The sequence below is a fragment of the Cyprinus carpio genome, chromosome A15 (genome assembly GCF_018340385.1).
Source record: "Cyprinus carpio isolate SPL01 chromosome A15, ASM1834038v1, whole genome shotgun sequence".
Classification (NCBI taxonomy): Eukaryota; Metazoa; Chordata; class Actinopteri; order Cypriniformes; family Cyprinidae; genus Cyprinus; species Cyprinus carpio.
This window is the reverse complement of record NC_056586.1, coordinates 8,075,673-8,091,097: the sequence shown is the minus strand read 5'-3', so window position 1 is coordinate 8,091,097 and position 15,425 is coordinate 8,075,673. Positions and strand designations below refer to the sequence as shown.

Here is a 15,425-nt window from a genome sequence, read left to right as displayed (position 1 = left end):
TGTGTGTGTGTGTGTGTGTGTATGGGGGATCTGGGCTCAAAAACACTAGAGGATTCAGTGTAAATAATATATTACTCAGTGCAGTGTGTGACCTTCACTGGATCCGAAGGGTAGGTGCTCTATTCTTTCTAAAAGTGCTTTCACATAGAATTTGCTGAGGGAAGATGGTTCATTGCTTGCACTGTCAGCCATTTCGACTCTGATATCAGTGTAAAATATGCACATTAAATACTGAGATGTTTTAAACAGGCCTTATGGACCTTTTTGTGGAATAATTTTCATTCTGTAAACAAACTGAGATTATAAATAAGCTATGAATGTGTGTTATATGGATAAAAAACATGAATCAAATTTATCTTGAAAAAGGTAGTTAGCCAGATTTTGATGTAGAGTACACTGCCATTTGCCATTTTGGCACCGTTACCTGAGAATGACCCAAATGTGACTAAATAGCTTTTAAGGAATGTTATGTTGTAGTGTGGATAGTCATTTATAAAGAAGAACATGTTGGATTTGCTTTCTTGTGTGGAACACAAAAGACGTTTTGAAAAATGTCAAAAATGTCTTATACTAATCATAATATTTTCTTTTGTGGTTTGGAATCGAACATCAGGGTGAAATTTCATTTTTGCTTGAACTATCCCTTTAATTTTATTTTAAGGCATGCTGTTTGTAATTTTCATGCATCTTTTATTTTAAACATCATGGATGTTGACTGCTTATCATATTATTCCATTAAAACAAAAATAGGTTCCTGCTTTATTAAGTAATTAAAAGACAATGCAGTATTTAGTTCCAGAGACTCAAGGATGTTTATTAACAATTTCAATCAGACTGAGTTGAGATAAGAGTTGAGGTGAGATAGAAATTGTTTGATACTGTTTGTGCCATGACCCTTTGCAAAGGAAGAAAATCAACAGAAATGTTATGATATGCCACAGCAAACTAGACAATCAAACATTCGCTCTCAAGTCATTTCATTCAGCATTGAATTCAACATCATGAATCAATAAAGAGAACCGAGCACACAGTGAGGATTTAAGAAGATAAGCTGGGAATTATTCAACTATATGGGTTTCAAAAGACAAGCTATTTTTAGAACTCCTCTGGGATGAGAATGTATGCTAAAGCATTTTATCATCTGAGGACTAATGGTGTGGGGGAAAAAATAAATAAAGTTCTACTATATATTTATGTACATGTAGTGCTCACGGTGTCAGACTAAAATCTATTTCATAAGCAGCTCACAATGAAAATATATTGTGCTTTCACAAATAAAGGACAGGCCGGCAATCCAGCACACTGAGGTAAAAAAGAAAACCATTCACCAGTAGTATAACAGATATTCTTGGCTAGAATGGAGAATGAAGCTAGAACCAAAATGAATATAAACTACGCAATTCACAGTTACAGATTGACAGATTACGACCTTGCTTTCCCCTCCCCCTCCCTTGAGTCCATACAGAATCTATTCTATTACATGCAACATCAAACCATGCTGTCCTGATGGAGCCATATGGACAGAGAAGTCCGCTGGCAACTATGACTTTTCATCAGTCTTCTTCTTCTGGAACTTCCTGAACTGCGACTGAATGGCGACTGCAGCCTTCTCGGTTTCAGGGGCCTCCATGTCAATGTCAATGTCCTCGGGAACGTCTTTCTTAGACGCATCTGCATAGAAAAATAAGTTATTGCATGAGACCAACAATTTAGAGGGCTTTAACAATGACATAATGTCAGTTTAATTCAAACACTATGATGCAGATGATGAAAGATTAGTTGGTTTAGAACTCAACCTTTTATATACATGCTATTAAAACTGATTCAGTGTGCAAACTGTATATTGTATTGGTGACAATTATGTGACCAGGCAAGGATAAGACAAATGACACACGTTAAAAAGAACATTAATACGACATCCATTACCATTACTGCATTAATATTGAGAACTAGATGAGATCACAGTATCATGTAGCATGTCAGTTCATCTGGCGGCCACCATGACAATGATCCAGGGCAGCGACTTTCTAAGCATGCAAGTACAGCTCCTATTTACTTGAATGGAAAACTGAAAGATTTCCTTTCCAAGTTAGTTACCTGCTAACAAGGGTGCAAATGCCATGTTAACCAGCCAAATCTTAGCCCCTCGCTAAATTAACCACGCAAAAGGATGAGGTCATATGACTATGAAGTACTTTTATCATATAACTATGTTTCATGTTGTAAAAGTACTATAGCTATTTTGCATTTCTAACCCATCCATTCTCCAAACCACATGTCCTATGTAGGGTGAATGAGTCATTGTTATGACTCTTTTGATATCAGCATTAATGTATTAAAAAAGGTTACAATATTATTTCCATTCTTCACAAGCTTGCAGATGCAGTTTTTAATCATTTCTAGAAGGATGTTACAAAGATCACAATGTCATCTAAGCACGCATACACTGTTAAGCGCTGTTGGGCTTTTGGAACAAAGCACATCCAGTCTAAAATCTCCTGCAAGCTAAATGCACAAGGTGTAAGGAAACCACAAGAACAAAATTTACTGGAAAACAATAATGAATATTCAGGCAGATGCTATGGCATTAGCCTATTTTATATACATTTTCATTTTATATTTACTGATCAGATGATGTTTCTTTGTCATGACATAAGGGCAAAGGTTTCCTCATCATCAGACAAAAGCTAAAAAAGAAAATAAAGTGCAAGACGTTACAAAAAGTGTGATCTTCATTAAAGGGGGGTAGATTGCACTTTCTGTTTCAAACTGGTGTAACATTATCTCGTTAAAATAAAGTAAACAGCTCATTCTGATTTGGAGAGAGAATTACAGTATGCAACCCAGACTCATTGGGAAAAAAACGTGCCTGTCATGGCGTCACTTCTTGACATTTTCAGTGAGTGGCACTAAAAGTGTGTCCAGTTTGATCTGGAACAGGTTGCTATCAATCTGGCACAGTTTTATTATGTTACGGTTGGATCTTGTAAAGGACTCAGGAGTGCTCTGCATTAAGTGCAGTGCAGTGCTGGGGAACCAAGTCAGAAAAGCCAACAATGCAAATATCAAAAGTTTATTCGTTCACAAATCATGCACAATAGTAAAAGTGTTTTGAGCTCATAAAATACTATTATGCAAAGAAACATGTGAAAATAAATCTTTATTAATCAATAATCTGTCACATGTGTTATCACAATCTGTGTGAAAAGGAATAAAAGTTGTCGGTGCATTACTACCACTAGAGTTCCTTTCAGATGGAATCTCCAGATAATTGTATGTATAGTTATGTTTTTTTAATTTTTACATAAACGTACAGTAGGTGGATGAAAAAAAAAAAACTATTACCTAACACATTATTTTGCACTCAACCTACATCATTTTCTCCTGAAATGTTTCATAAACTATTGACACTCTGAAAGTGAAATGGTTTCCAGCATTTCTAGAGCATGGTAGAAAGAGAAGCAAAATAATCTCCTCAAATTCTATATAGATTGTTGTGTTGACTGCATCCAGCTATTCAGCCATGCCACTGTAATATTTCAGTAATTACTACTAATCAATATTTGGTGCCACACTACTAGCTACTGACTGACTGCCTAAATTAAGTTATGAATGGTGCCTTTTTTATTAGATCCTTTATTTTATCACTCTAAGATTTCAATAATATGTTAATTTAATTTTCATTAAAAATAAATTAAACAAATTAGGGTTTTAAAATGCATACTATTCACTTCTTTATTCAAGATTTGAAACCGTGAACATCATATAAAATAAATGCAAACTAAAATGGCACAATTATTTATTTTTAATTTTTTTGTACAGCATGATTTTAAAAGAGTTTCAAGCCTTAGTTAAAATACAAGATTAAGGAATCGCAGCTCAATAGCGAATACCTCTGAGATGAAACAACACATTAGACTGTTGGAAAATTCAATTGCAATTTAAACAAGGGAGGAGGAAAACCTTGACATAGACGTTAAGCACAGCGAGAAAGGAAAGACCCTTTAAATATACCTCTAGAGAGAGCAAGGCTCATGCTTCACTCAATACATGAGAGCTTTTCTCACTGTTTTCCTATCTTTGTTTACACACATCAATGAGATCATTTGAGTTAGAGACCTTCTTCTATATACAGTTATTGCTTTTTTTTTTTTTTTTGTGCAATATATACTGACCAGAAATAACAGACATCATCATTCAATTTAGCCAAAACTCAATTCACATAATTACCAAAACAATTTTCCGCTATAAGCAAATTCAAGTCAAATGCCTCAACTGCTAGAGGACCTAAAGTTGCATTGTGTACCTTTAACAAATCCCACAGCAAACCACAAACCCACTGGTCAAATCTTCACTATTCACATGGACTTACAAAGACAACACACGCAATTCCTCACTTTAATGATTACTAAGAAAGTTATTTATTTTGTAGAATATGGTTGTTGTTTTTTTTGGTATTAACATGCCTTCTCTCTCAATGCACAAATTTTCTTTTTAGACCAACATTACTCGTTGTCACTAGCTGGATACACTTGTATAGCTTCCCTGCATGGCTTTCTACACAAAGGCAAGCATGCTGAATCTATGCATTTGCATGCATATGAATCTAGTTTTGTGTATGTCCTTGCTCTTGCACATGAGTGGGTGGAAACATATCAATAGCTTCTTCCCATCCTCCTAGAAACATTGTGAGGTCCTGTCCTGCAGGATATTCATTGCAGGGAAAGCAAATTTTCCACCAGTATTTGTCATATTAAATTAATTCTAGCAAAAGCTCTAGCATCATCTGTTATCTTGGTTTAATATTTTGCATCTAATGCAATGATATTCAGACATTTTCTATGGCTTATAGGAATAGTCCACCCACCAAAAAAAGAAACATTCATTGAAAAAGTACTCACCCTCAGGCCATCTAAGATGTAGTTTAGTTTTTTTCTTCATTGGAACAGATTTGGAGAAATGTAGCATTGCATCACTTGCTCACCAGTGGACCCCCTGCAGTGAATGGGTGCCGTCAGAATGAAAGTCCAAATAGCTGATAAAAACATCACAATAATCCACAAGTAATCCACACCACTCCTGTTGATCAATGAACATATTTTAAAGCAAAAAGATACATGTTTATACTAACAAATTCATCAAACGTTTTTAACTTCTAACTGTTGCTTCTGGCTAAAATACGAGTCCTCCATCCTTAATATTGTTTTATAAAATGAAAAAGTCATCTTGCCTGAATCAGGGGAGAAATATTCACAGATCAAGCACTATTCACAAGCAAAAACAGTCTGGTAAGTACTAAACAAATAGGTTGATCGATTTTGAATTAGAGGACAACAGGGGATGGAATTTTTCATTGGAGCTAGCACTGTTATAGATTATTGACTGCATTTCCTGTAGGACAAAAGCATCCGTTTAAAGTTAAAATGCCTTTACTGATGAATTTGTTTCTTACAAACATGCAACTTTTCACTTCACAAGATATTAATTGATGGACTGGAATTGTGTGTATAACTTGTGGATTATTGGGATGTATTTATCAGCTGTTTGGACTCTCATTCTGACGGCACCCATTCAAGTTCAAGTTCAAATTCAGCTTTATTGTCATTCCGCTACATGTGTGGACATGTACATGTGTGAACGTGGACATACAGTGGAACCACAGGACCACGGTGCTACATAAATACTGACATACAACAATGAAGTAAAACAGTATAAACCTATACACAACTAACCTACTGACAGATTTTGAATATGAATATACTATATATAAAAGTTTACCTATACATAAACTAAAAAATACAGACTATACAAATGCTTCACATAATACTATACACAACTTACCTACTGACAGATTTTGACTTTAAATACTATATATAAATGTCTACCTATACATAAACTAAAAACAAAAAACAAAATACAAACTATACAAATGCTACACATAAACACTGTACCTATACACAACTAACCTACTGACAGATTTTGAATATCAATATACTATATATAAATGTTTAACTATACATAGACTGAAAAGGAAAAATATATAGACTATACGAATGCTTCACATAATACTGTACATGTGCAAAGAGAAACATCGTAAGTCAAGCAGCAGGCTGGGGAACAGGGCAGGATGATTTGTAGTGCACGAGCATGTAAACACATATTTGAGTCTTTTTGTGGGATTATGTACTGTACACACAGCAGTGTGTGTGAAAAGTGTCTAGTGTGCATAGATGAGAATTGCACAAAAAAATATGTTTCAGACAGTTTTTCTGTAATGTGGTAAGGTTGGGGGGTGTTTGGGGGGTGGAGGAGGTGAGATGGTCCATGTTTCAGGAGGTATGGGGTTTGTGTGGGGTTTCAGAGGAGGGTGGGGTTATTTGAGTTCAGGGCTCTCACAGCCTGGGGGAAAAAGCTGTTGAGCAGTCTGGCAGATCTTTGCAGCTGTGTTCACTGTCCGCTGGAGGGTCTTGCGGTCTGCTGCACTACAGTTCCCATACCAGACAGTGATGCAGCTGGTCAGCACGCTCTCAATGGTTCCCCTGTAGAATGTGGTGAGGATGGGTGGAGGGAGACTTGCTCTTTTCAGCCAGTGGAGAAATTGTAGGCGCTGTTGTGCCTTCTTGGAGAGTGACATGGTGTTGGTGGTCCAGGTAAGATCCTCTGTGATGAGCACCCCCAGGAATTTAGTGCTGCTGGCTCTCTACACATTCGAGCTGTAGATGGTCAGTGTGGGGTGGTCAACGGAGTTTCTCCTGAAGTCCATCACAACCTCCTTTCTCTTTTCCACATTGAGGGACAGATTGTTAGTGCCACACCATTCAGCCAGCTGTGCCACTACCACAGTTGTGTCATCCGCAAACTTGATGATGTGGTTGGGGCTGAACTTGGCAGTGCAGTCATGGGTCAGCAGCGTAAAGAGCAGCGGGCTAAGCACACAGCCTTGTGGGGCACCTGTGCTCAGTGTGGTAGTGCTCGAGGTGTTGTGGCCGACACGGACTGACTGAGATTAGATAGTCCAGTTAGATAGTCCAGGATCCAATTACAGAGGGAATTGTTAAGTTCCAGCAGGTTAGTTAGTTGGGGATGATATTACAGAGGGAATTGTTAAGTTCCAGCAGGTAAATTCACTGGAGAGGATCCATCTGTTCCAATGAAGAAACAAACTAAACTACATCTTAGATGGGCTGAGGGTGAGTAATTTTTCAACAAATTTTCATTTAGGGGGAAACTAACAATTGAATATTTATTTGGATTTAGCAGTAGCTTTTGAATTCTGTATGTAGTACAGGTGCATCTCAATGAATTAGAATTAGTTCATTCATTTCAGTAATTCAACTCAAATTGTGAAACTTGTGTATTAAATAAATTCAGTGCACACAGACTGAAGTAGTTTAAGTCTTTGGTTCTTTTAATTGTGATGATTTTGGCTCACATTTAACAAAAACCCACCAATTCACCCACCAATCTCAACAAATTAGAATACTTCATAAGACCAATAAAAACATTTTTAGTGAATTGTTGGCTTTCTGGAAAGTATGTTCATGTACTGTACATGTATTCAATACTTGGTAGGGGCTCGGCATGGCATGGAGGTGATCAGTTTGTGGCACTGCTGAGGTGGTATGGAGGCCCAGGTTTCTTTGTCAGTGGCCTTCAGCTCATGTGCATTTTTTGGTCTCTTGTTTCTCATTTTCCTCTTGACAATACCCCATAGATTCTCTATGAGGTTCAGGTCTGGTGAGTTTGCTGGCCAGTCATTTAACCAACTTTTGGTGCTTTTGGCAGTGTGGGCAGGTGCCAAATCCTGCTGGAAAATGAAATCAGTATCTTCAAAAAGCTGGTCAGCAGAAGGAAGCATGAATTACTCCAAAATTTATTGGTAAAAGGGTGCAGTGACTTTGGTTTTCAAAAAACACAATGGACCAACACCAGCAGATGACATTGCACCCCAAATCATCACAACTGTGGAAACTTAACACTGGACTTCAAGCAACTTGAGCTATGAGCTTTTCCACCCTTCCTCCAGACTCTAGGACGTCTGTTTCCAAATGAAATACAAAACTTGCTCTCATCTGAAAAAAGGACAGTCCGGTTCTTCTTCTCCTTAGCCCAGGTAAGACACCTCTGACGTTGTCTGTGGTTTAGGAGTGGCTTAACAAGAGGAATACCACAACTGTAGCCAAATTCCTTGAGACGTCTGTGTGTGGTGGCTCTTGATGCCTTGACCCCAGCCTCAGTCCATTCCTTGTGAAGTTCACTCAAATTCTTGAATCGATTTTGCTTGACAATCCTTATAAGGCTGCAGTTCTCTCGGTTGGTTGTGCATCTTTTTCTTCCACACTTTTTCCTTCCACTCAATTTTCTGTTAACATGCGTGGATACAGCACTCCGTGAACAGCCAGCTTCTTTGGCAATGAATGTTCTGGCTTACCCTCCTTGTGAAGGGTGTCAATGACTGTCTTCTGGACAACTGTCAGATCAGCAGTCTTCCCCATGATTGTGTAGCCTAGTGAACCAAACTGAGAGACCATTTTGAAGGCTCAGGAAACCTTTGCAGGTGTTTTGAGTTGATTAGCTGATTGGCATGTCACCATATTCTAATTTGTTGGTGGGTTTTCGTTAAATGTGAGCCAAAATCATCACAATTAAAAGAACCAAAGACTTAAACTACTTCAGTCTGTGTGCACTGAATTTATTTAATACATGAGTTTCACAACTTTTCAACGACATTCTAATTTATTGAGATGCACCTGAATAACATGCCTAATACTAAAGTAAGTTGGTGGTAGCATTGCACAATGCGCAATATTTGTTTCCTGTATCTAAAGCATCATTTGCAATAAAACCATGCAATTCCGTGAAGATTCAAGCTTCAGTGAAATCAGCATCCTTTGAGATGCAGTTCTTAGACCTTGTCCAATAATTTCTGTACCCAGCTCTCCCCAGGGCTTCAGCGACCTCAAGAGCATTACCTCATCAGGAAGAAAACCAACAACAGAAGAACCCTCAAGTCTTTTAAGTCTGGTTTAAGATGTATGGCCCAATTTGTGGGTTCAGATACATTTAGCTGCCCTTTTCGTAGGATCATGCCGCTAAAACACTGGGGACCGTGTTCATTACTTCAACCCTTTATTTATTTATTTACCTCCTTCTTCAGTCTTTTTTTTCATACACAGGCACACATTTTAAAAATGCTTACCAGACTCTTTCTTCCTTCAGTAAGCACAGCACAGAACATTTTTGTTTGGTGGGACACTTCAGGGAATACTTTAGAATGCTTATGCCGGAAGATTTCAGATGGGATACTGGGCTTTTCTGTTCGCTCAAGGTTGTTTGGGGTAAACTCAACAGCATGATAAATCTTTTCTCTTCCATGAAAAATAATTCCTATATATGCTGTAAAATGATTAAAGATCCATGATGTGTTCGATTTCTAGTGTGGTATATTTTCTCAGTACCTTGTGCCCCAGAGGCTTTGCTGTTGCCACCGGCTGCTCCAGATCCTTGCCTCTGTTGAATGGAATAAGAAAAGAAACTAAATAAAAATGTTTTTAACTTTCAAAAATCATTTTACTAGAAGTTTGAAATAAATGAGAAGAAGGTTTGTTAACTACAAAAAACACAGGCCTGGGTGGATCTCACAAGTCACCAGTCATATTTCAATTTTAAAAAATATGATTTCTTTTAATATGAAGTTACACACACACAAACACACACAAAAGAGCAAATGAATGTAGTGCTATCAAATGATTAATCGCATCCAAAGTAAAAGTTTTTGTTTACATAATATATGTGTGTGTACTGTGTATATTTATTATGTGTGTGTATATATATATATATATATATATATATATATATATAACAAAACATTTTTCTTAAATAGATACATACATGTGTGTGTATTTATAAATAAATAATAAAATAATAAATATACACAGTACACACATATATGTTATGTTAACAAAAACTTTTTATTTGGATGCGATTAATCATTTGACAGCACAAGAATTTATATTTTTTGTTCAACACATTCTTGTTGTTATACTGTGTGATATTTTTGAAAGAGGATTTCAAAACCAAACTGTGTGTTTGGCCGTGAAGTCATTTTCAGAAATATCAGGATAATGGGGTGCAGTTAAACAGCTGAGTGAGCGTGAAGGCATCGCCAACATGTTTTCCCTGGGCACATCCTCTCCTGCATTATTAACTGCACTTTCACTGAATTTCAAACAGTGTTTGTAGTGCTTTGATGTGAGGAGCTCAGGCAACCTGCATGTGCTTTCATGCAATTCAGAATGTTCAGCCAAACACAAGCACAGAGACAATCCTCCTGTTTAATGTTTCCTTCAACTCTTTTTAATTAAAGCTTTCGTGCATTTAAATCATGTGATATACTAGACAGGTTCTAAAATGTACTCTTTCCTACACCTGCCCAAGTGTATAAAGATAATTTATCATCCATTAATATTTATGGGGGTGGGGTGCTTTTGGTGATCCTTCTGTCAGACAATACCCATCCCCATTAACTTTGCTTTTATCAGTAACCATAACAGTATCAGCTGTGTGATGTAATTGATAAAGATACATTTTGTTTCTTAATTGTTAGTTAATAATTTTTATTTAAATTTAATATAATTAATAATCAATTTAATACAATAATAAATAATAATAATTTTGACTTTATTCTAAAAATTTTATGGCACTAAAACACTGCCATATTTACTAAATTTCTTAATGCAAACACACTCTTGACACAGCCGCCCAAAACACACAATGAGAAAGAAAGAAAGAAAGAAAGAAAGAAAGAAAAGCATATTTACTAAATTTGCAAACACACTCTTTGCACAGCCACCCAAAACACAATGAATGTTATTTAAGTTGATTGAATTATAGGGGGAGAGTTAATTTCTTTCTGTTTATTCATGTTGTTTATTTTTTTTGTTTTATTTATTGATGTATTCTCAATGGAAAGAATGTCTACTTTGGATAGCCTTTAATAAAAGAGAATTTAAATGAAAGAAAATTAAAATGGCTAGGTATCAACCTCACACAGGATTTTTATTATAATCATTATTATTAATTATTATTTTATTTGGCCATAGCAATGCAGCGTTTGCACATAATAAAAAAAAAATGATGCAGTTCTACAACATCATTATAACAAATGCACAATGTTATTATATATATTTATTTTTTTAGGTGATAAAATTGTATGAGGATTTGTTTATTTTTTTTTTTATTTTTTCAATTGTATGTACATTCCCTTGATTCTTTTTTTACCTAAAGGATGTGTGCATGTGCTGCATTAAAGGTTCCCATATGCATGTGCATACCCTGCATACCCTGCATACCCAGACGCTATTGCCCCTGTGCCACATACAGCTGCAAAGAAGACAATAATATAAAATTGGTTTACTCCGCACATGTGTGCAAAAATAAAATAACGACTTGTGAATGTACAACAGCACGAATGAACAAGGCTAAACCTAGTACCACCAATGCATGCCAATGTTTTTGTTCCAAAATGTTGGACTATATACAGCAATGACCATAAAAAGCTTCTTCTTTCAGATTGTAAAAATATTGATGTATCTGTTGCTTCCCCTTCCCTGTTTTGTTTATTTGAATGGATGTTGTTTTGTTGAATTAAAAACAATAAAAAAAGATGAACAAAAAAAAACTACCAGTGCCACTCAACACATTATTAGAACACATTATTACAAGCTTACCTTTGTGAAAGTAATGAGATAGTTTTGAACACTGGCTGGTTATTTAGTGTTGTTAAAGTTATGAGATATTTTTGAAAGCTTGCTGTTTATTGATCTTAGTTCATGTTAAATGGTAGTAATGCATTAACTGCCTTACTATGTTAGTTGATATAAAATAACAATTAAAAAAAGCATTAACTAATACTATATTGTTTGTTAATGTTTAAATGTTACTAATACTTTATTAAAATTGTAAGTTGTGTTTTTGTTAATATTATTTAATGGACCTGAGCTAATTTGAACTAAAAAAGAACAGTTGTATATCTATAAATTATGGAGTTTTGGTTCCTTGTCACTGTCACCTTTGGCTTGCTTAGTTGGGCACACTTAATTTCTGGCAATACTGTCAGCTTGACTGGTTTGCTTATGTCTACTTAATTAATTTTTAGTTATACTTTGACTTTAATTGCTGTTTTACTTTTTGCCTCCTTTTTATTATTTACATTGAATTTTCCTGTTTAACACTGTAAATAAATCAGCGGTTCTCAATTCCAGTCCTCGCGCTCTCTGCTCTGCCTATTTTGTATGTCTCTCTTATCGCTTCAGATGTTTGTTCTATTCGAACGTAAGTGCCCTGCAAGTGGACATCACAGGATATTCTGTCATGATTCCAGTTCGAAGTGAACGTATATGTTCCATTCATAGTGCATTGACTTGCGCAGCTGGGGTCTGTTGCATCAGCAGCCAATGAGCTTGCTGCTCAGCATTTAAATATTTGACCATTGTTTTGTGAAAGCATGGATTGCGTTTTGAAATAATAATCATGTTTTAAACTAAGTTTAATTTTTGAGTTTTGTGTTTGATTGAGTGTTTAATGTTTTTTACACAACTGGGTTTATACAGCTGCAGCAACAATCAATCTATTGTTTTTCCAGAATATGTAATTGTTGTAACAATTTGCCGACTAAGCTATGGATATGAGAACAGGCTAAAGTGAAATAAGCATTCACTCTGGATATACCTGTATATATATATATAGTGAAATAAGCATTCACTCTGAAGTTGGGTTTGCCATACAACTGGGTGTGGACTCAAATATATATATATATATATATATATATTATATTATATATATATATATATATATATATATATACTTGTCTTGGTGGTAGATCTGCTTGTTTGGGGGTGTTTTGTCCTATCCCGTCATGATTACATTCATTGGCTTGTTTTGTCCATTTCTTTTGTCTCCTGCTTTATTGGGGGTTATTTCATATGTTATATTTGCAGCAGCTAGGGATGCAAGATGTTGAATTTTTGCCGATATCCGATATGCTGATATTTTTTCCCATCATTTTGGCCGATAGCCGATGTCGATACCGATATATATTTCCATTTGTTTTGAAACAACAACAAATCTCTCCTTTGCAGAAATTATTAACAAATCATTTATAATTTTGGATAGTTTTAGCAAAAACCTATTTGTTAGAACTAATAAATATTCTTAAAGTTATTTTTTAAAGAGAGTACATTGCATTTTGAAATGTCTCTCTTATTGGCTTATAATAATGTTCTATTCATAACGTAAGTGCCCTGCTGTTGGACATCACAGGATATTCTGTCATGATCATGTATTCATTCCAAATGGAAAAGTTCATCCACATTTTTGAAAATTCACGAGAAAGTAAACTATACAAACTTAAATTATTATAATTTATGAATCCTTTTGAATACAGACCTAAGGTTGGTCTCTTTTTAAAGAAAAAAATTAGCATTTCAGAATATTACAGAAGTGAAATCATTTAATAAATTGAAAGTATGCGCAATGCTGACCCCATACGTCTTGCTCCCAGAACTGCTTCTGTGTAAAAATGTTGGTGCAAGCTAGATTCAAGTGATAATTACGTTTTGAATATGGAATATATATATTTTTTTTTTAACAAAAATGTATCGATGCGCTATTAAAGGCCTATGCTGCAATAGCCATGTGAGACACTTTTTTACTTTTTTTTTTTTTTATGAAAGGGTGCTTTTTATTTCACGTCTTTTGGACTGAAGCAATGCAACTCCTGCTGACTGCAACGATAGAGCTTGAAAGATCAAAGATTATTTTTACTATAACTCCGACTGGATTTGTCTGAAAGAAGAAAGTCATATACACCTAGGATGTCTCGGGGGTAAAACGCACCCAAAAATAATGCAGTTAGATTTGTATTAAAGAAGAGTATCATTATTACCATGTTAAACTCTCTGAGAGCTGTCATGACAGAAATACAAAGTTCTGTCATAAAACTCTAGATGGTGCAGACTGATAGGTCCTTTAGTCAATTAAGTAATCACATTGTTATCTACATGGTGCAGCTGAATGGTTTCTGTTGTATCAGCAACCAATGAGCTTGCTGCTCAACATTTAAATACTTGTCCAATGTTCAACATAGCAGTTTGCAGCACACTTCATAAACCCTCCACCTTCCCCAGCTCCACCTACATAGATCTGCTGCAGGTAATTTCATGTGTGTTATATGTGCAAATACTTGTCCAATGTTCAACATTGCAGTTTGGAACCGTTTCGGTACGGGTCTTTCGGTCGGTACGTATCCGTACCAAATTACATTCATTGGCTTTTTTTGTATTATTTTTTTTTTCTCATGAAATTCAAATTCATTGGGGGTTATTTGACAGTCTTGATGTGGCATGACAGCTCGCTGGATGCAAGCCTTGGAGAGCCACTTCTGGGACGGTTCGGAAATGTGCTGATATTTTTCCCAACACAAGCATTTTGACTAGAGGGGCCGCGATCAGCTCCCGGTTCCCGTGTCTGAGCCGTGACACCCCGCTGATTTGTGCAGAGCGGAGCCGCGAGTGAACGCGAAAATAATGCTGCGCTCAACCCCCGGAAACACGAATAGAGTAACTTTTTTTCCCCCTAATATAAAGGTACTTTTCGCTAACAAGATAATGTGTTTATTCAGAGGAAGTGTGCAGGAAAAAGTGGAAAACCCCTGAATGCTCGATCAACATCAGCCATCATGGAAACAGACAAACCGCAAAGCACTTGCCCCTCCTATAAGAAGCGATGATTTCGCCTCGGAAAGAAGAATTTCATTTCAAACTCTTGCTTTCAAACTCTTGCTTTCTATTTCACTCTAGATGTGCAAATGCATTCAAAATGTTCAAGCGGCAAACTAGACCCGGTAGACGCGAAATTTCGTTCCCATGTAAACTCTCTGTTTGTCATGACACACAATTTAAAGTTTTGTCATGAAAAACCTAGATGTTGAGACTGTCCCATAGACTGCCAAATAAATAACAGTGTCAAGAATACTGAAACTACTACTATTGAAACTATAACTGAAGGCATTTCAAGAAATAGCAACTTGTTCAGTAAACCATAAAAAAAAAAAAAAAAAATTAGTTTTCCCCTGCTGTACCGAAATCATACCGAACCGTGACGTTAAAACCGAGGTACATACCGAACCGTCATATTTGTATACCGTTACACCCCTATGTGCAACAGCAGTATGTCTGTGGATGTACTGGCAGTAGCAAGTCTTGGTACTTGCTCAGTGTAGCAGCGTAGCAGACCAAATACATTAACATTGCCATGTATATTACCATACCAATCTTTCTGAGAGTTGTCATGACAGAACTGACACTAACAAAGATTAATAAGTTAAGTATGGTAACAAATGTATTGATCATTGTTAGTTAACTAAT

At 36.0% G+C, this 15,425-nt stretch overlaps 1 protein-coding gene across 1 annotated transcript in view; it reads right to left on the bottom strand.

Moving 5' to 3' along the window:
* Positions 1–798: 798 nt before the first annotated feature.
* LOC109103453 (calmodulin regulator protein PCP4-like) overlaps positions 799–15,425 on the bottom strand; it is a 32,770-nt gene continuing 18,143 nt past the window's right edge. The window contains exons 2-3 of the mRNA XM_042770905.1: positions 9,459–9,510; positions 799–1,671 (exon numbers count right to left, since the gene is read on the bottom strand). Of these exons, the coding sequence (XP_042626839.1) occupies positions 1,541–1,671; positions 9,459–9,510 (183 nt within the window). The 3' untranslated portion in view covers positions 799–1,540. The remainder of the gene's footprint in view (positions 1,672–9,458; positions 9,511–15,425) is intronic.